Here is a 20631-nt window from a genome sequence, read left to right on the forward strand (position 1 = left end):
AAGCAACTTTGAGTTAAAACTTTGAACAGCATCAGATGGAAAAGATGTGTCTTTATGGATTGTAAAGATCAGCTCTCCTCAAAGCAGTTCTCTTATCCCTTTAATGATTCAGGAACCAATTCGAATGTGTGTGGGGTTCTCTACACCACCAAGAAATTCTGCAACACTAGCTGGGCATCCAACAATTAAACTTAATTCTGATACTATCTACCTGGTGACGGCATCAGACTCCACAGGTCTGTCCCCATTTCAGATGCCAATCTCACGTCCAGGTTGTCACCTGTGTTTCTGAGTGACCAGCTAAAAATCAGAAGTTCCCATCACCCTCTCCTTTAGGTTCAACTAATTTGCTAGAGCAGTTCACAAAACTCAGGAAACTAGTTTACTTACTAGATTATCAGCTAACTATAAAAGGTTATAACTCAGTAACAGCCAGATGGAAGAGATGCACAGGGCAAGGTGGGTGGGAAAGCATGCAGGAGCTTCCACAACCTCTCCCTGAATCTCCAGGTTTGTTTCATCAACCCAGAAGCTCTCTGAACCCCATCCTTCTGAGGGCTTATGGAGGTCTCATTGGCACAATTGATTAAATCATTGGCCATTGGCCATTGGTGATTGAACTCAATCTCCAGCCCCTAACCCTCCCCAGAGATTGGAAGGAAAGACTGAAAATTCCAACCCTCTAATCACTGGTCAGTTCCCCTGGCAACCAGCCACCATCCTCAGGTGCTTTCCAAAAGTCACCTCATTAACATAACAAAAGACACCAATATAGCTTTCGGCACGTAGGAAATTCTAAGTGTTTTAGGAGCTATGTGCCAGGAACAGTGTAGCGGGTGAAGACCAAATACATCATTTCTTATTACAAATCGCAATATCTCACCTTCTCTATCTGGATTTATCATTTAGAATTCGGCCCAAATTGTACCATTCACCAGTCTTCCTTTGGAAATTCTATAGAGATGATGATGATGATAGATAGATAGATAGATGATAGATAGTTAGGTAGATAGGTAGATAGATAGATAATAGATAGATGATAGAATGATAAAGTAAATGGGATTCAGTGTTAATAGATGAATCTGAGTAAAATGTATCTGGGTGTTCTTTGTAGTATTCTTATTCTTGCAAATATTTTTGTTAAGTTTGAAATTATTTTCAGACAAAATTGTAATTCCTTAACCCTTTGCCGAAATTATAAGTCAAGGATTTCATTTTATCTTCCAATTTTACACATCTCTTAAAACACTCAGTAACTTAATCCTCATGCTCTCTCTTTATACCCCCAGAGGACAGATAACAGTTTTTATCTATATCTTTACAATACGTGTTTGCTGTGGTTATTTTATACCAGCAAATAGCACTTATTGAGAATTTACTCTGTGCCAGATGCTGAGCTAATAACCTTCTTTTATGTATTTATTTAACCCTGTGGACGGTCCTCATTTACAGGTGAGGAGATTCAGGCCTAAATAGGTTGTTGAATACCTGTCCAAGATCATAGAGCCCCTCAGTGGTGAAGCCTGGCACTGTCTGTACAAATCCTGCTTTTCCCAATTAAGAATAGCATGCGGTGAGGGTCAGAGTCCATCATTTAATCCATGACATTCTGTTATGCATGAACTGCTGTGGCTCTTTAGTTCTCTGTGGGAGGTAGAATAATGGTCCCCCAACATGCCTGTGTCTTAATCCCCAGAGCCTATGACCATATTATATTTTGTGATAAAGGGGAATGAAGGATCCAGATGGAATTCAGGTTGCTACTCGGATAATCTTAAAATAAAGAGATTGCACAGGGTCCAGGGTAATCACAACGTCCTTAAATGTGGAAAAGGGAAACAGAAGAGTGAGTGTCAGAGTGATGCCACGTGAGAAAAACTTCAAGCCATTGCTGGCTTTGGAGATCAAAGAAACCACAGCCAATGAATGCCAGAAGCCTCTAGAAGCTGCAAAAAGCAAGGAAATGGGTCCCCCCCGACCCAGCTTCCAGAAAAGAAAGCACCTCGACTTGGTTTTAGCCTAGTAAGACACATTTCAGAGTTTTGGCCTCCAGAACTGTAAGATAATTTGTGTTTCGTAAAGCCCTACGTTTGTGTTAATTTTTTCCAGCAGCTGTAAGAAACTAATACACTTTCATTCTCGGGTACACAGATCCCTTGTTCTCACTCACTAATGTGCTCAACAGGACTTTTACACATGAACAGCTCTCCCTGCTGTTGTATTTACACCACAGAAACAGCCACCTTTGAGAGCAAGGCTACCTCCAGGGTCCTTGAAACGACTTCTCACTTGAGAGGTCCTGGAGGTGAGATGGCATATGGAGGGGAAGATAATTAAATGGAGTCCTAATAGCTAAGGCATCAGTTGCTGCTGGCGCTCTTTCTTGCTTTACTATTCCCAGGATAATACTAAACACCTCAGTAAACAATGATACTTTAATCCTTAATACATATCCATGCAGATTGAAATGATAACGTGGAGATTTTTTGAAGGATCTGGAGAAGATGAAAGTTACCTTCCTGTGTGTGCAGGAGGCATGCAACCGGCCCAGATGGGAGCTAATAACTTATGAGACGGAGTTTAAGAATGGCTTCCTAAACTGGAATGTTCTTAAACATCAGGATTATGGGATTTCATACAACCACACTTGCTCTGCTTTCCTGGACTTTGCTCCACCTGTGTCCTCTGCTTATATCTTAAGGATACTCTCCTGACTTTGGTGGGGGGAAGAGGTCCTATTTTTACGTAGATCAATACTAGAGGATACCCACTTGTTATTTAGAGCCATAGTAAATAAATCAGAATTCTGGGCCCTTGAATTTTTGCATTCTGTATGCGAAAAATATACCCAAAGTGGAGTCAAACCATTGCAGACCATCATAATAAACTTTGAATCCTATGTGACCTGGATTGACCAACAACTTCAAGCTATTCATCATTTCTTTATTTCCCACAAAATCAGAATGAGGAACTGAACAAAATCAGAACACACAAAAGCTATACTCTCTAAGGAAAAGTAGACAACTCAGAAGTGCAGTTTTAGCAGAATTTCTCACCAGGGATTATTTCTTCCTGGATTGCAAATGTTACAATTACAGTCAGCCCTCCATTTCTGCATGTTCCACATCCACCAGATTCAACCAACTACAGATGGAAAATATTTGGGAAAAAAATTCCAGAAAGTTACAAAAAGCAAAACTTTATCGCATGCTGGCAGCTACTTACACAGCATTTACGTTGTATTAGGTATTATAAATAGCCTAGAGATGATTTAAAGTATATGGGAGGTTGTGCGTAGGTTATACGCAAACACTATGCCATTTTATATAAAGGACTTGAGCGTCTGCAGATTCGTCTGTCCACAGGGGCTCCTGAAACCAATCCCCCCTGGATACCAAGGGACGACTGTACTGAGATCCAAACTCTCATTTATTCAGCGTTCACTGCTGCCAAGCACTACATTAAGCCCTTTATATAATCAACCGTTTAAATTGAACAAAAATCCAGATTCCTGTTTCTCTTCATTATTCCTACCTATTAAGAGAAAACAATGCTCAAAGTGATTGAATGACCTGCCCAAGGACACACGCATGACATATGGTGGTGAGAGTCAAAATTCAAACCCAAGTCTGTTGCTCTTGTCTTGGTTCATTTCCCCTAGGAGCAGACTTGAGACATGGATGTGAAGGCAAGTCGTTTATTTAGGAAGTGATCCCAGGACGCAGGCAGAGAAGCAGGGGATGAAGACAGAGCAGGGGAGGTGGCCAATAAAGGGCGTGTTGTCAAGCATGTTAGCACAGTAAACACCTGGAGCTCAAGCTTACTAGGAAACTCTGGGTGCCAGTATAGACATGTCTCAGTGTTATCCCACCTGAGGGGTGGGAACTGGGGTATTTATGCACCAGTGCCCGCTGGTGGTTGGTTGAGGGCTGTCCTGACTCAGGCTGAGTATGCTCCCACAGCCAGAAAAATATGTCTTGGACAAAGAATTGCCTGTGTCTGCAATAAGGAGCTGGGCTGAGAGGATTCAGGTACCTGGACAGCTCTAGACGGCACTCTTACCCACTCGCTAAGTCCGGCTACTGCCAGACCACATGTAGAACACAGAGAGCTGTGGGTTCTTGTGTGAAAATCAATCTAGCGTGATGCCTTATCCTGTTAGTAACATGAATCTTAACTCAGAAGCTGAAGTTTGGCCTCTGAAAGCCTCTGGCTACGTGCTGAGAATATCTCCTTGCACTTTCTACTTTGGGCAGCTTCAGGGAAATAGCCAACCCTTAGTTTGCCTTTGTGACTCATTGGTACCACAAGACAGACTCTCCAGCCATTTTACAGCACAAGCCGAGGCATCATCTCCAACCAGGGACCCACAGGCTTGGTCTCCTTCATGATTCTGGTGCATCGAGGAAATGGGTCCAAGCACCGTGGGGTACCCGGCGGCCTTTGCTAAACATGTCCTCTGGGCTGAGTATATTAGCACCCTGAGAATTCAAGGACCTCAAACCCTGGGCGAATTTTAACTCTCTGGAAAGGTCAACCACTTCTTTCAGAGATTTGGGGAAATCAGAACTGAGTTATTTTTTTCCTGTAACTGCTCACTTTACTGGTAAATGCTTACGATGTAGATCCTAGAACCATGTTTCCCAGTCTTTAAGGTACAAGGAGTCACCATGGGGGTTCTTGTTGAAATGCAGACTTGGATTTGGTGGTTCTGGGCGGGGGCCTGAGCACCTGCATTTCTGACAAACTCCCAGGCGATACTGATGTGGCTGGTACAAGACTGTACTTGGAGCAGCAAGGCTGTAGGTCATCTCTGGACTCAAGTGAGTCACAAAGGGCTTCTTGAGCTGGTCTTGAAGAGGAGAAGCAGTCTTTTGAGCTAGGAGAGTTGCCATAAGGTCAGAGGAATGAGCAGGCCAAGAATTTGGAGTGGTTTAGGGGGAAAAAAAGTGGAGAGGAAGAACCAGGATTCTATCTAGAGGCATTTAAAGGCCAAGAGGAAGAAGAACAAAGGATGCAGTGTTTGTGGGAAAACTCTGAGCCCTACCTCTTCTGCGGAGTGAGGGCTCATGAGTGTCATTTGAGTGGAAGGTCAAACCTATAAACATCACTTAGATTACTTTACAAGCCACAACATTTTCAATCTCAAGACTCCTGAACTAGGTTGTTTAACAAATGAAGCAATTGCCCCTATATCTTTGAACAGTAAGAGTATTCAACCCTTGTTGTAATGAAACTTTCACATGCACTCACTCCTTTTAGCTCCAACTTCACAACAAGTCACCTACCGATTATCCCCTTTTTACAGATGAAGAAAGAGGCACAAAGTGGTGAGGTGACTTATTTAGAGACAGCTGGAAAGAGGCAGAGCTGGGATTTAAATAGAGGAGGTCTGACTTCAGAGTTCCAACTTCTAAACACAATGAACTTTGATCTCCTTTCCACTCCCTGCCTCCCCCAGATGGTAGAGTGATGCCTCCATCTCCCATGCAACTGTCCCGGGTCAGGGCAGTTGGGTTAGGCGGACGCAGCCAGCATTCACTGGGCGCCCTTGACTGCATCCTGACTTGAGACACAGGATCCAGGTGCTGAGCCCTGGGCTCCCACAGTGCTCCCTGAATCAAGGCTCACCTTCCTGCACTGACCCCACTCCCCAGGGATCCTATTCAGCATTCTGTCTAGTCCCACAGGCCGTTCTCTAAGGATCAGAGCCCTCCATGCTTCATCAGGTCCAGAGTCTGAGTTCATGGGACACTCTGTCCCCATGCATTAGGCTCTACCCATTCTTCACCTCATGTGCCCAAGGCCAGAAATTTCTGGGATGACCCTCTCCCCTGGGTAAGTAGGCCCTCCCCCTAGCACCTACCTCATCCTCTGCCCAGCCCAGCTCCTCTGCTCCCAGCTGCCTTTTGCCTGCTTCCAGGAAGCTCACCTTGCTTCTTTGACCTACAAAAGGCCACGTGACACCTGCAAACATATTTGCAGACCCATTCAGAAGACCTGAACCAAAGTATGTATCCAAACTGCCTTGCAAAACTGAAGGCACCCATTTTTCTTTCTTTTTTAAAACTTTTTAAAAATATTTATTTATTTATTTGGTTGTGCCAGGTCTTAGTTGTATCAGGCGGGCTCCTTAGTTGTGGCATGCAAACTCTTAGTTGCGGCATGCATGTGGGATTTAGTTCCCTGAACAGGGATCGAACCCATGCCCCCTATATTGGGAGTGCAGTCTTGTCCACTGCGCCACCAGGGAAGTCCCACACCCATTTTTCAATGCATCAGAAATGCCCTCATTGATCTCATGGAGGAGACTCTATAAATGTCACTTTGAGAGAAATATTTGCTTTGCTGGCCAGAACTGGACATTATGATTATGTTTTCCCCCTAAGGCTACACAAGGGGGCAGTTCCCCACAAACCATCTTAAAAATAAGAATAGTTTATCATCATTCACAGTTGTTTAAGTACCTACTGCTTAATAGTTCACATTTGGGCTCAATATTGAAGGATGAAACTGATTATCCCTGAAGGAACACGAAGAACAGGAAAAAGATGGGGGGAGGGCAAGGAATTAGAGTAACAAGTAGTATTTCTTCATCATCCAAACATCTTTTCACTTAAGAAATAGCTGTTGAGTGTCTATCCTGTGTAGGCATGAAAAGATTTTGGCAAGAAGCCCACGGAGCAGGGAACAAGAGGACATATCTAAATGCAGGTGGAGGCAGGTTTGCTGGAGCTCTGAGCGATGAGGGTGAACCAGCAAGCACACTGGGCAGCACAAGGAAAGTGGAGGCTGCCCTTCAGCCCTGAACACGGGCCCTAGATGGAGAGCAGGGCAGGGCACGGAGGGATGGCCAAGTTCTCGTGTCTCAACAAAAGCTCAGTTGCACAAGAGATGAGGAAAGAGGCAGCTGAGGCAGGAGAAACAGTGTTTTTGCTGTACAGGAAAGTAAGAAAGAAGCCAGAGACCTAGTTCTTATCTTTAGGAAGACACTTTTTGAACTACACCAACCTCCCTTCTGAGAAGGTTACGGCTTCTTTGTTGACTTGGGCTCTCTTCTCACAGGACTGTATGTGTAGTTTCCACAGATCCCGGAGGCTTGCTGACATTATGAGGGTTTTGAATTTAAGGACAGGTGCAGGAACAGGCTCGCAGAGCGTCATTGTCACCTAAGCCTGATTGGAGCTTTGGGCACATAGCTGGACTCTCCCTGGGATTTAATAATTCCCTAACCCGTGACAAACCAGGGCTGCTTTGCACCAGAATGTGGACCCCAGGCCATGTCTCATCACCCACCATGCCAGCTCCCTCCTCTCAGCCCGTCACAAACCAAAGGACCCCGCCTCGATGAGCCAGACTTGGTGGTGAATAATGTCTAAGGCGTTGTTGGTACTCAAATTTGTGGTGATTACAAATCCACAGTGTGTCATTATAACTTTGTAACATGATGGTACAGTTAGCACTGTGTGAGTGCATCTTGATGGCATCAACTGTATTCTTTTAATTTCTGTATCTCAGGATTTTCTGTATACTCCAACAAGAAGCTGGTTTGTTTGGGCTTAGGGTCTTTTTTTTTTTTTTTTCAGTTGTTATTGGTTTTACAAACCTTCTGGCATGAGTTTGCTTATCTGAAAAAAAAAACCAAAACCTAATCGTTCAGAGGTGTCATGAGGATTAACATAATGCGGGTATAAGTGCTTTAATAAGCATCATTATTTGAAAATCCCTTGCAGATGTTAGCATGTGATTTGCTGAAACTGTAGAACCTCATAAGGCCTGCAAGAACATAAACCACAATCCCCTGAATCCTATAGGTCTGTGACCCACACACTGTAGAATTATAGAGCAAGGACCTAAAAATCAGAAACTACCAGATGTTAACATGGGTCCAGAATCCCACAGTGAGTGAAATCATATCTTTCTCTGTCTAGCTTCTGTGTTTCTAAGAGGTTAGTGAGTTTGTCTCCCATGGCAGAACAATGGCTGATTGATCTTCCCTTTGCTCAAGGATCCCAGTGTGTGGACACTGAGGGTTTTCTGAAGTTCCGCTAAAAGCTTCTCCTCATCGAACTCTCCATTCATGACAAACACGATGAGTTACTGCCATCTGCAAAATACAAAAAACACATCAAGGTCTTTTGCAGGCTTGTTTTCTGTCCTGCCTGATATTAAAAGAATGGAGAGAAATTTATCTCTTTAGTGGGGTTCATTTAAACTCCCAAACTCAGGCTCTAACATGTATGTGACCCTCTTGATTGCATAAACAGTACAATAATCTCTGCATGTATAGATTTTCAAAAACCTTAGAATATTCACTTTTAAGTGACTGCTAATTTAGTTCACTGGGTTTGCTTTTGAGTTTATTTTTGTGTATGGTGTTAGGGAGTGTTCTAATTTCATTCTTTTACATGTAGCTGTCCAGTTTTCCCAGCACCACTTACTGAAGAGACTGCCTTTTCTCCATTGTATATCCTTGCCTCCTTTGTCATAGATTAGTTGACCATAGGTACGTGGGTTTATCTCAGGGCTTCCTGTTCCATTGATCTATATTTCTGTTTTTGTGCCAGTACCATATTGTCTTGATAACTGTAGCTTTGTAGTATAGTCTGAAGTCAGGGAGGCTGATTCCTCCAGCTCTGTTTTCTTGTTTGTTTTTTTTTTTTTTTTCTGTTTTTGTGTGGTACGCGGGCCTCTCACCATTGTGGCCTCTCCCGTTGCGGAGCACAGGCTCTGGACGCGCAGGCTCAGCAGCCATGACTCATGGGCCTAGCCGCTCTGTGGCATGTGGGATCTTCCCAGACCGGGGCACGAACCTGTGTCCCCTGCATCGGTAGGTAGACTCTCAACCACTGCGCCACCAGGGAAGCCCTCCAGCTCTGTTTTTTTCCCTCAAGATTGCTTTGGCTATTCGAGGTCTTTTGTGTTTCCATACAAATTTTAAGATTTTTTGTTCTAGTTCTGTAAAAAATGCCATTTGGTAATTTGATAGGGATTGCATTGAATCTGTAGATTGCTTTGGGTAGTATAGTCATTTTCACAATACCAATTCTTCCAATCCAAAAACATGGTATATCTCTCCATCTGTTTGTGTCATCTTTGATTTCTTTCATCAGTGTCTTATAGTTTTCTGAATACAGGTCTTTTGTCTCCTTAGCTAGGTTTATTCGTAGGTATTGTATTCTTTTTGTTGCAATGGTATATGGTAGTGTTTCCTTAATTTCTCTTTCAGATTTTTCATCATTAGTGTATAGAAATGCAAGAGATTTCTGTGCATTGATTTTGTATCCTGCAACTTTACCACATTCATTACTTAGCTCTGGTAGTTTTCTGGTGGCATCTTTAGGATTCTCTATGTATAGTATCATGTCATCTGCAAACGGTGACAGTTTTACTTCTTCTTTTCCAATTTGTATTCCTTTTATTTCTTTTTCTTCTCTGATTGCCGTGGCTAGGATTTCCAAAACTATGTTGAATAATAGTGGTGAGTGTGGACATCCTTGTCTTGTTCTTGATCTTAGAGGAAATGCTTTCAGTTTTTCACCATTGAGAACGATGTTGGCTGCTATGGCTTTGTCGTATGAGGCCTTTGTTATGTGGAGGTCGGCTCCCTCTGTGCCCACTCTCTGGAGTCTGGGTTTGCTTTTATTACTATAGCATCGGAGTCACACTCACCGTGTGTCATTTCTGTATAAAAACTTGTAAATTCCAAGTCCCAGAAGGAAAAACTCTGTAAGCAGGTATACTTATATTCATCAGCTCTTTATTCCCTTCAGAGACTAACGGGTCTGCGGTGGATTGTAGAAAAGGGAGCTGCTTCCCCCAATCACATGGGTTACTTCAGCATTTTAGGAACCCAGCCGAAAGCAGAAGGTCTAAAGATGAACGTTTGTTATCCCTGAAATTCTCAAAATAAGAGAGCTGCTTTCTGTTTCCTTGGCTGCCATCTAGTGGTCAGTGATGTAGTGACACTAAAACAACACTACATCTTACGTGAAGACTCAGAAGATATAGCTGCCTGTCTTTAACCTAGAGGGGTGGGATAGGGAGTGTGGGAGGAAGACGCAAGAGGGAGGAGATATGGGGATATATGTATATGTATAGCTGATTCACTTTGTTATACAGCAGAAACTAACACATCTTTGTAAAGCAATTATACTCCAATAAAGATGTTAAAAAAAAAAGCTAAAAACACAGTTAATTAAAGAAATATTACTGCAGGTATGAGGCAATTATCCTTTCTCATAATTCCTATTTAGATCCCAAAGTGTCATTCCCTTTCCTGTTTCCTGGTCTACAATCTTTTCCATGAAAAGACAAGCGATTCAACTATCATATATCACTTTAGCTCTAGCACTGTGCATTAGGACTAGGGCTAAAAGGATGAATAAGATAAGGTCCCTGCCTTCCCTGGAGAAGAGACATGAACTCAAATAATGAGCAGTGTGATGAGTGCTTAAATCCAGAATAGATGAGTCATCAAGGACACAAAGAAGAAAGAAAGTCTGTTCTATTGGCCAAAAGAGTTTGAGTGGAGGCTTGCATGGTGGGTGGAGGTTCTCCAGACAGACAAGAGCAGGGAAGCATGTAAGAGAGATGGGAGGCTGTGTGCTGGGGAATATTGAGAAACCATAGGAGGAAGATAGCCAGGGTCTAGAGCAGGAACGGCCTTTGGAGACTGCATTCTTTAGCTAGTCCCGTAACAAACAACCTCGAAACCCCAGTAGCATCCAACAAATATCACTTATTTCTTACTCATGACTGCAAGTGGGCTGGGCTAACTGTGCCCTACTTGTCTCTCAGCCTCTCCTGGGACCCTCCCAGGACCTGTGGACTAGCCTGGGAGTGTTCTTTTCATGTTACTGGTAGAAGCACAAGAGGAAAAGCAGAAACGTGTAAGGCCTCTTAAGGCCGAGGCGCGGAACCAACCTGCTCTCTCTTCCCTGGATTCTATTAGCCAAAGCATTGGCTGAACCCAAGCCAGAGGCAGGGAAACACCTTCCGTTCCTTTAGTGGGAGGGCTCTGAGGTCGCATGTCAAAGGACTCAAATTAGGGGAGTGTAGGAATTGGGGCCAATGATGCCATCTGCCACAAGTTCTATCTTGGAAATGCTTATTTTGAGGTACCCATGGTTTTGTCTAAAATGTGGTTGGAAAACAGTTATGTAGCTCAAAATATAGGTCTGGCTTTGAGTGATGGACCCAGGAGTGCCAAGACCCCAAATCTGAACCCTTGTGGACCCCATCCCACACAAACTGGTCCAGCATCTCTAGGAGTGAGAGAAGGAATCTACATTTTTACTGGTTCCCCAAATGATGATTCCCCAAATGATGATTCCCCAAATGATGATTCTTTCAAAAGTTTCTTAAAGTTTTGAAAGAAACCAGGACTGCTTTGTACCAGAACATGGCCTCCACACCACATCCATTTACCCACCTCCCAGAACTTAGGCAGTGAGACCCCTGCCAGCCCAAAATGCTGCCGTTCTGTGCAAAACCAGCTAAACTCTACCATGCTGGTGGCTAAACCATCAATTGGTGAGTGTTAGTTAATGATATCCCTCAGGGCTAATTTTCACCTGGCAACAAAGCTTAAGCTTAAGAAATGCATTTAATGTAAAGCTGCAATCTCTGCTAAGGCAGGTGAGGACAGCCTTTGAAGAGCCTGTGAAACTATGTGCTCCCACTAGAGGTTTATTCTGCTGGCTTTACAAACCTGACTACTCAGCTTGTCAGAGTTAACTTTTACTAAAAACTGGACTTGTCTGTCCCCCAAGGTGTTCTCTGACTTCGACTTTGCTCTCTGAAAGTTTGGGTCAGAGGCTGAGCCTAAAATATCTGCTGCCTTCTGCAAAAAGAAAATGAAGGAGGAAAGGAAAAGCCCTCTCATGACTCAATTTTTTGTGTGTATTATTTAAAGACATGCAAAGCCTAGAGAAGCTCCTGAGAGATGCTGTAATCTACGGCCAGCCTCGAACCCGCAGAGCCTGGAAAAAGATTCTCATCCTAGTGGAGGGCATCTACAGGTATGTAAATAACCGGAGACCTATTCACACACTGAGGCTCACAGCGAGCTGACAGGTGGCGCAAGGCTGACCTCTCCTAGTTAAATGGAAAAGTGAGTTCGATATAGGTGTTATGAAGGGACCTGAGTCAGAGCTATCAATGTGAACCATCAGGTCTTGGGTCACCTGTCTTTTCAATGACCATACGTATGGCGGAGCACCCTGGAGGCTGGCATACTTAAGAAGGTGTCTTCAGAAACGTCCTGACAGAGCATTGCTAACTTGTATTGATTCCACTACTTTTGGCTGCCCCACGGTTTCAAGGGCTTTTAGGGGATGGGTTATTCAACCTCAGAACACTCTTTGCCTTTATGACAAAGGCAGGAAAGTAGATACTGCTGGTGGGCACCCAGCTGCCCCTAACTCAACAGTGCACCCAGAGTCCAGGCTTGCTGAACTTGGCCAATTGTTAGCATCAGACAACAAAAAGCTTGCACATTTTCTTCAAGGTAAGGTTAACCTGGAGTGCAATTCTTGATGCAGAGCTGGGAAGAGGGGGAGACGGTCTTAGCATCTGAAGGCATGCTCAGTCTTCCCACAGCTTGTAGGCTGAGCAGACAAAACACCCACTAAGCCAGTCAGAGCTGTACTTTCGTATTGCTGGTTGTGATTGAATTTGCTTCATTCTATGTCTGAACTGATGATCGTTACTAAGGTAGGAACTGCTCCCAAGTTTGTCTTCTGTTGGATGCCCTAGTCCATGAGTCAAGGAAACATTACTTCAGAGTTACTCACTCCTAAATCAATTCTCAATCTTAATGTTAGAAGAAGCAAGAGCAATGTTTCCTATGGGTTAATTATGGGAAAGTGAACAAAATTAAAAGGAAGGGAATGGGGCTTCCCTGGGGGTGCAGTGGTTGAGAGTCTGCCTGCCGACGCAGGGGACACGAATTCATGCCCCGGTCCAGGAAGATCCCACATGCCATGGAGTGGCTGGGCCCGTGAGCCATGGCCACTGAGCCTGCGCGTCTGGAGCCTGTGCATGAGGGCTTAACTTCCCAACAAGGGGAAGCGTGGCTGCAAAGGAGGCTTGAGATAAAGAGCAGCCTTTGTTCTGCAGCTAATGGAATCCGTCCCTGGGGCACCACACAAGCTCATCCGGCAATTTTCAGTTGTCACAACTGCAGTAAAGTACTGCTGGCATCCTGGCATCTGGTGGGCAGAGGCCAGGGATGCTGCTAAGCCCCCTACCATGCACAGGATAGTCCCCTGCAACGGAGAATTATCTGGCTCAAAACGTCAACAGCGCCGAGTTTGGGAAACCCTGCTGTCGAATAATGTAACCACTCACTGGCCCTGAACTTGCTACTTTTAGGAAATAATCTCATCTTGACTCTGGGCTGTCATAGCCTCAAGCACGGGTCTTTCTCCCTGTGTGATTCATGCCAGATGCCAGCCTGGGAGGGGAGAACTTATCTAAACACCTGTCAATCAAGCCTGGACTGGTGGGAGCACAGATCAGCGGAGGGAGAGCAGACGGGCATCTCCTTTAACCAGAGTAAACAGAACCCAACTGCAAATAAACAGAACTTGGCTTCACTAAAGAGAAGTTGTGTTCTCAGTACTTTGATCATGGCTGAAATTAAGTGGACCACCAGCGTTTCACTGTCAAATATTCCCATCAGTTACACAAAGAAACCCCTCTGCTAATGGCTATGTTGGGCCTGGGTCCTACCATGATATCAGGAGGATAGGGGAGCCAGATGTGGACTTCGGCTACAAAACAGGGTGGCAACAAACCACAGCTTAGGGTTCACTAGCAATGGTGACTGCCCAGTGACCTGCTGCTGTGAAACGAGCCACCTCAAAGCACGGTGGCTTACACAGCAATGAGTTATTATTTCCCACGCTACTGTGGGCTGTCTGGACCAACTGGGCAGCTCTGCTCCATGTGACATTGGTTGGGGTCATTCATGTGGCTGCTTTCTGTGGGGTGTTTGGCTGGGTCTGGAACATCCAAAATGACCTCACTCACACATGTGGGCTCTTGGTACTGGCTGTTGACTGAGGTGCCTTATTCTCTCCTCTTCTCTGGGGTGCTTTCTCTATATGTAGGTTTTTCTCGTTCAGCAGTCTAGCTAGAGCTTCCTTACAACATGGTGGCTGGCTTCCAAGAGAATGAAAGCAGAAGTTGCCAACCTTTTAAGGGCTGGGCCCAGAGCTGGTACAACATCACTATGCCATATTCTATTGGTCAAAGCATGACACCAGTCTAGCCCAGATTCAAGGGGAGGAGAAACAGACCCCACCTCTTGATGGGAGGATTGGCTTGTGTATACAGGGAGGGGAAGACTTACAGGCAACCATCTTTGGAGGCAATCTACCACAGCAGCTCCATCAACCCGACATGTATACAGGGAGAAGTCTCCACTGTCCATGGACTTGCCTTCTCAGAGATGTTCCTTTTTTCTCACCTGCGCAGGAATCTTGTCTTTAAATGAGACTGTGACCTAAAGGCACTCATTCATAGATAGGAAACAGGACCCTTCTTAAACAGGCCTCAGTACCTCCTGGGACCTCAGTTTCCTCGTCCGTAAAATAAGACTAGCCTAGAGTAGAGTTCTGGAACATATGGATGTTCTCATTTGCTGCTCTCACCAGAAAATGAAATTATTTCCCACAAGATTTTCCAAAGGGCCAGGGTTACGAATGTGAAACCAGTGGTTCACAAATGTACTTTTACTTTCCAGAGATGTATTATGGATGTATACCTTGTTAGAATTTACACAAAACCTCCTTAGAGTTTCACTCCCAGATCTTTCTTATCTCTGGCTGTGGTTTGCCCCCATGGGCAAAGTCTCCCTACCACAGACAGCTCCCATAAATCAATTTCTTCAAAACTCCAAAAAAGAGCAGTCAGCCAAATCAGACAGTTTCAGGTACGTATCGAGGTAGAAAAGGCTAGATACCAAATCCAAGAAGTCAGTAAACTCCACAAAAGCAGTTATGATAATAATAATAGCAATAATAATATCGTCATCCTTAGATCATGTATGTATTAATATTTATATACAGACTATAGGGGAGTCAGGATTTGGAGGGAGGCCTGGGACATGGGTGTAGGTCCTGTGTTGCTGCCTATAACTATGTGCCCTTCATAGGGTTCTTTTGTAAGAATTAAATGAGATCACATAAGCTAGTGCTTCGAGAAGCCCAGCGCATCGTAAACCCACAACCAAGGGTAGCTGTCTTCATCATTGAATTTATTTTCAGTTGAGGAAGTTGCAACTCAGAAAGCAATAGGCCATCTGCATGCCGAAGCTGTTTGACTCCTGAAGGATGGGTGTCAGAGGACAGGGTTCACATTTATCATGTGTTATTGCTAAACATTTCACATGTGCTATTGTGAGTAAGCGCCTCCAGTACTCCTAAGTTTATTGTGAGGATGAAGAAACTCGGGTTCCAAGACCTAGATAACTTGCCCCTGGGCAGATAACTGAGATAATCAGAGCTGGGATTCAAACCAGGTGGCCCTGCTGGGACAGAGGCCCAATGTAAACAGAAGAATCAGCCCATGTGTCCACATTCAATGAAGTAAATGTGGAAAATGCAAGGTCATCCATTTGCCTTTCAGCATCAACATGTCTAGGGCTCGGTTTCTTCATCGGTAAAATTGGGAGATTGAAACTTGAAGTGTAGAGTTCCATGATTCCATAATTTGGGGTTTAGAAGTACAATAGTATTATTTTAGTGTTCTCACCTGCATTTTCTTTTAAGTCTTGTTTTAAAGTCACAGTCTTCTAGTTTTGTGTCTCTGAGAAGCCTAGTGGTTGATTCATGGTGGTCAAACAATCTCAAAATTATTCAAAAACACACTAGAGATGGGCAGAGAGGTCCCAAATAACTGGGGGTATAAACTAGCATAGCTGGAGCCCAAACTTTCAAAATAAAATTAATCAAGAAATACTATCCAACCTTTTCCAAAAATACACATATAAACAAAGGTTGAAATCTCAGAATGCCATTTTCTCTAAGAATGTAAGCCATTCTCCTGCCCAAAATAATGTAAGTTTAAGGACTGAGATCTTCAGTGGTAAACTCTCACCTATACCTCTGTGGTTTAAACAAAGACAAAGACAAAGAAAACAGTAGTTACTTTATTTTTAATTAAGCTTAGTTCCTTTTTTCCCCTTTCTTTCCACCTTCTTTTCTCCCCTTGGGTTGTACTCAGGGCCCACCAAGGAGATTTTTCCACCATGTAAGTTGGCAACCCAGTGGTTTAAATCCCAATCCTGCCAGTGGGTAATATGGTTTATAGGTGGAGGAGAAGGTGGTGAGAGGGAGATTTCAAAAAGGAGTCTTGTTACTTAGCTAATACATTATGTAATAGAAAAGATATAAAGAAATTATTCACTGACTTGCTGGTTTAAGAATCATTCAAGTTCCTGCACAGAACTTCACATTAACTGGTGGAATTATCTTTACCTACAGTTGTATTTTAGTTGTTTTTTTTTTTCTATTCAAGTCAAAAGAAAACACAACCTTCCACTCAGGAAGAAAGAATAAAACACTGTTCTTAGGTTTGTTTGGGGTTTTTTTAAATCGTTTCTGGCACAGTGTTCTTTGACAGCAATCTGCAGCAATGACATAGATAGCCTTTACATGTAAACACCACACTCAGTATCTCACTACAGGGAAAGGTTCAATTCAAATTTGGTCACATTGAGAGAATGAAAACTTAGTGTGGGTAAATATAGCTCTTTATGAACACTGAATTCCCTCTAGGACTCATGTGTGCCCTACATTAACTCCTGAAATCAGCAGTATTGTGGAGTCATTAATCTTCGAGGAAGAAATATAAACCAGGTGAGCGGGCTCCTCACATCAGCTAGATCGGCCCAAGCAAAGATGGCTAATTAGCTGCCCGGAGTGTCTGCAAACTGTTCAACATTAACTCCGGTTCCTGCCAAACTCAGTTCCAGAACAAAGAATGGCTATTTGTGACATGTCAGGCTTTTAGCATGTTTGTGTTACCAATTTAGAACATTTTAAAAGATGAGAAGATTCTAGAATTTTGAGGGCATACAGCCATTTATTATGTGTGACACCCATATGCTTTCTTCCTGGAAAATTCAACACAGAGCATTGTCAAGGGCTCCCAATTTCTCAAATTAGGCCTCGTTGCTACCATTTCCTCCTAAGCTCCACCTGAGAACAAGAACAACCCAATGGGTGCTCGTTATACGTCAGACACTTTACAAATATTATTTCTAGTCATTCCGATAAAGGCCTTATGAGCAGTGTGTCATCCTCATGCTTATTTTCTATCCGAGGAAACTGAGGCAGTGAAGAGCAAATAAGTTGCCCAAGTCCTCAGTTAGTAAGTGGTGTGGCTACCATCTCAGCTTAGGCAGTCAGCCGGCTGGACCTCCTCCCCGTCAATGGAAACAACTTTAACAAGCAATTACTCTAAGAAAATACTGGAATTAACTTGCAAACTTCTATAAGAGAAGATGACTCTATTTGGTCTTCATGTCATTAAACTCTGAAAACAGCCTTTCAGAATGACCTTGTGAAAAGCACAGTGTAATAAGTTGGACTTCATTAAAATTAAGAACTTTTTCTCTGCAAGACAATGCCAAGAGCATTAGAAAGACATGCCACAGACTGGGAGAAAATATTCGCAAAAGATACATTGGATAAAGCATCATTATCTAAAAGATACAAAAAACTCTTAGAACTCAACAATAAGAAAACAAACAACCGGGTTAAAAAATGGGCCAAGGACCTTAACAGATACCTCACCAAAGATTTACAGATGGAAATAAGCATGTGAAAAGATGCTCCGCATCATATGCCATCAGGGAAAATACAAATTAAAACAATGAGATACCACTACACACTTGTTAGGAGTTCACAATCTGAGACACTGACAACAGTAAACACTGGCAGAGAATGTGCAGTAACCCAGAGCTCTCATTCACTGCTGGTGGGAATGCAAAATGGTCCAGCCACTTTGGATGACGGATTGGTGGTTTCTTACAAGCATGCTCTGACCATACAATCCAGCAACCATGCTCCTTGGTATTTACCCAAAGGAGTTGAAAATTTGTGTCCACTCAAAACCCCGCACACGGATGTTTGTAGCATCTTTATTTATAATTGCCCAAACTTGGAAGCCACCAAAATGTCCTTCACTTGGCAAATGGCTAAATAAACTGTGGTCCATCCAGACAATGGAATTTTATTCAGCACTAAAAAGAAATGATCTGTGGAGCCAATGAAAAGATGCGGAGGAAACTTAAATGTGTATTATTGAGTGAAAGAAGCCAATCTGAAAACGTTACATAGTGTATGATTCTAGCTACATAATGTTCTGGGAAAGGCATTACTATAGAAACAGCAGAAAGATCCCTGGTTGCCATGGGTTGGGTGTGGAGAGGGATAAGTAGGTAAGCACAGTGGATTTTTAGGGCAGTGAAAGTAGTTTGTGTGATGTTATAATGATGGATACGTGTCATTATGCATTCGTCCAAACCCATAGAATGTATGATGCCAAAACTCAGCCTCTGTGCACCAATACCAAATCAAATCTTGGAGACAGAGTTTTGGGTGAAGTAGAAAAGAATAACTTTATTGCTTTGCCAGACAAAGGGGGACACAGGGGCTAATGCTCTCAAAACTGTGTGTCCCAACCTGGGGGGATTTGGTGAGGAGTTTTATAACAATGGTTCAAGGATGGAGCTGCTGATAAGGCTCAGGGTGTATGCAGCGCCTGCCTTCCTTTAATCTGGCCTTTGGTGGTCTTTTGATGAACTTCTGTGGTTCTGGAGGTTATCAAACTGACCTCTCTTGAATGAAGAGTGCTTCATCAAGTAGTTAACATCTTCCATTTGTTGGGGGTTTTAGTTCTGCCAAAACTTGGAAGCAACCAAAATGTCCTTCAGTTGGCAAATGGGTAAATATGAGAAGAGCTCGAAGATATTGTTATGTGTATCCCTTGAGGCAGAACCAGGACCCTGACCCAAGGCCGCACTATTGTTTCTTGACTGCTCTTCCCTTGTCTCTGCATCCCCTCTCTTCCCTGACTAGCAACTGTTTGAACCTGCCCTTTGGAACTCAGGGTAGGTCATGAAAGCTGAAACCTATTTCCTACAAATAAGAAACAGGGGACAGAAGGCTTTTGTGCCCAGGAGCCCCACAGGGTCCTGCTTGGTTTCACATACAATGCCAAGAGTGAACCCTAATATAAACTATGGGCTTTAGATGATGATGTACCAATGTAGGTTAATCAGTTGAAACAAATGTACCACTTCGGTGGGTGATGTTGATAGTGGGGGAGGGTATGCATATGTCAGGTGGGGGTATATGGGAAATCTCTGTACCCTCTACTCAATTTTGCTGTGAACCTAAAACTGCTCTGAAAAATAAAGTCCTGTAAAAAAAAGAAAAAGCATCCAACACCTGTTGGTCTGGGTAACTACGTAACAGCTGGACTGTTTTGACTGAATCGACCTAACACTTAAATTATTTTTTAATACATTAAATAAATACATAAACTAATTAAGAAGAAGGGAGAAGTTCAACTCTGTTTGTGTCAACTGACTAGTTCTTGAACTAAATTGATGGGTTGCTTAAACTGTTTGACAAGCTCCTTCATGGGGGTGAGGGTGTGATTCTGTGTGTTTTCACAGAACTCGCCTGTCAGTGCAGTCAAAACTGTGTGAGCTGTGGACACAGCTTAAGAAGTGTTCTGAGAACTGATTAAAGACAAGAGTTCTTCTAAGTCCGTTGGGTTCCAAGAGGTGTCCTGTAAATATCAATGTTCATTTCACTTGCTTATTTACTTCCCGTCTTTCCCTTTGCTGGAGGACTAGAAGTGTTTTTGCAATTTAAAATACCATGTAAATTTACCAAATTACAATAATACCATGAAAAATTAAGCACTTAGGCAACAAAAGTTGATCTATAGCAGTGGTTCTCAGAGTGCTGTCTCCAGCTAGCAGTAGGAGAATCTCCCAGGAGCTTGGTAGAAATGCCAATTCGAAGCCCATCCCAGACCTACTAAATCAGAAACTCTGTGGGTGGGACCCAGCAATCTGTGTTGTGACAAACCATTCAAGGGACTCTGATGCTCACTCAAGAGTGAGAACCATTGCCCTAAAGGAAAAGAAGGGACACCACCAGAAGCCTCGAATAAGCCTTTGAGTTCAGTGAGGACTGAACAGGAGACCCTAAGGACTTTCTCCCATGCTTTAATAAATTTATGATGTCTTAAAGTTCTTTTGTGTGTTTTTAATTCCTTCTTTTAATCTTTGGCAATTCAAGCACTGAGTTTAGGTCAGACAGAACTGACCAGGTAGACAGTCGCAGGCTGATGAAGATACATCAACATAGAGCCATTTAATTAAAACTAGCAAAATACCTAGACTCCAACATGGTCAGTCTAGTTATGCTAGTCGGCTTTACGAATATGGATAAATTGATCAACAATGCAGTGAGCTGTTTACTTGGGAATTAGCTATAACAACTCAAAGCACTTAAATCCACTGAATGTAAATTCTTTTTTTTCCCCAAGTGAAATAATGCCAGAGCAGCCTCACAGGATTGAGAGGTTTGTCTCCACCAA

General features: G+C 43.3%; 1 protein-coding gene across 4 annotated transcripts in view; it reads left to right on the forward strand.

Moving 5' to 3' along the window:
- The window catches only part of SPTLC3 (serine palmitoyltransferase long chain base subunit 3), a 126233-nt gene that overhangs the window by 61391 nt on the left and 44211 nt on the right, over nucleotides 1-20631 (forward strand). For all 4 annotated transcript variants that reach the window (XM_060031241.1, XM_060031245.1, XM_060031242.1 and 1 more), the window contains one exon: nucleotides 11918-12023. In XM_060031241.1, the coding sequence (XP_059887224.1) occupies nucleotides 11918-12023 (106 nt within the window). The remainder of the gene's footprint in view (nucleotides 1-11917; nucleotides 12024-20631) is intronic.

Source organism: Delphinus delphis, chromosome 15 (genome assembly GCF_949987515.2).
Source record: "Delphinus delphis chromosome 15, mDelDel1.2, whole genome shotgun sequence".
NCBI classification, from domain to species: Eukaryota; Metazoa; Chordata; class Mammalia; order Artiodactyla; family Delphinidae; genus Delphinus; species Delphinus delphis.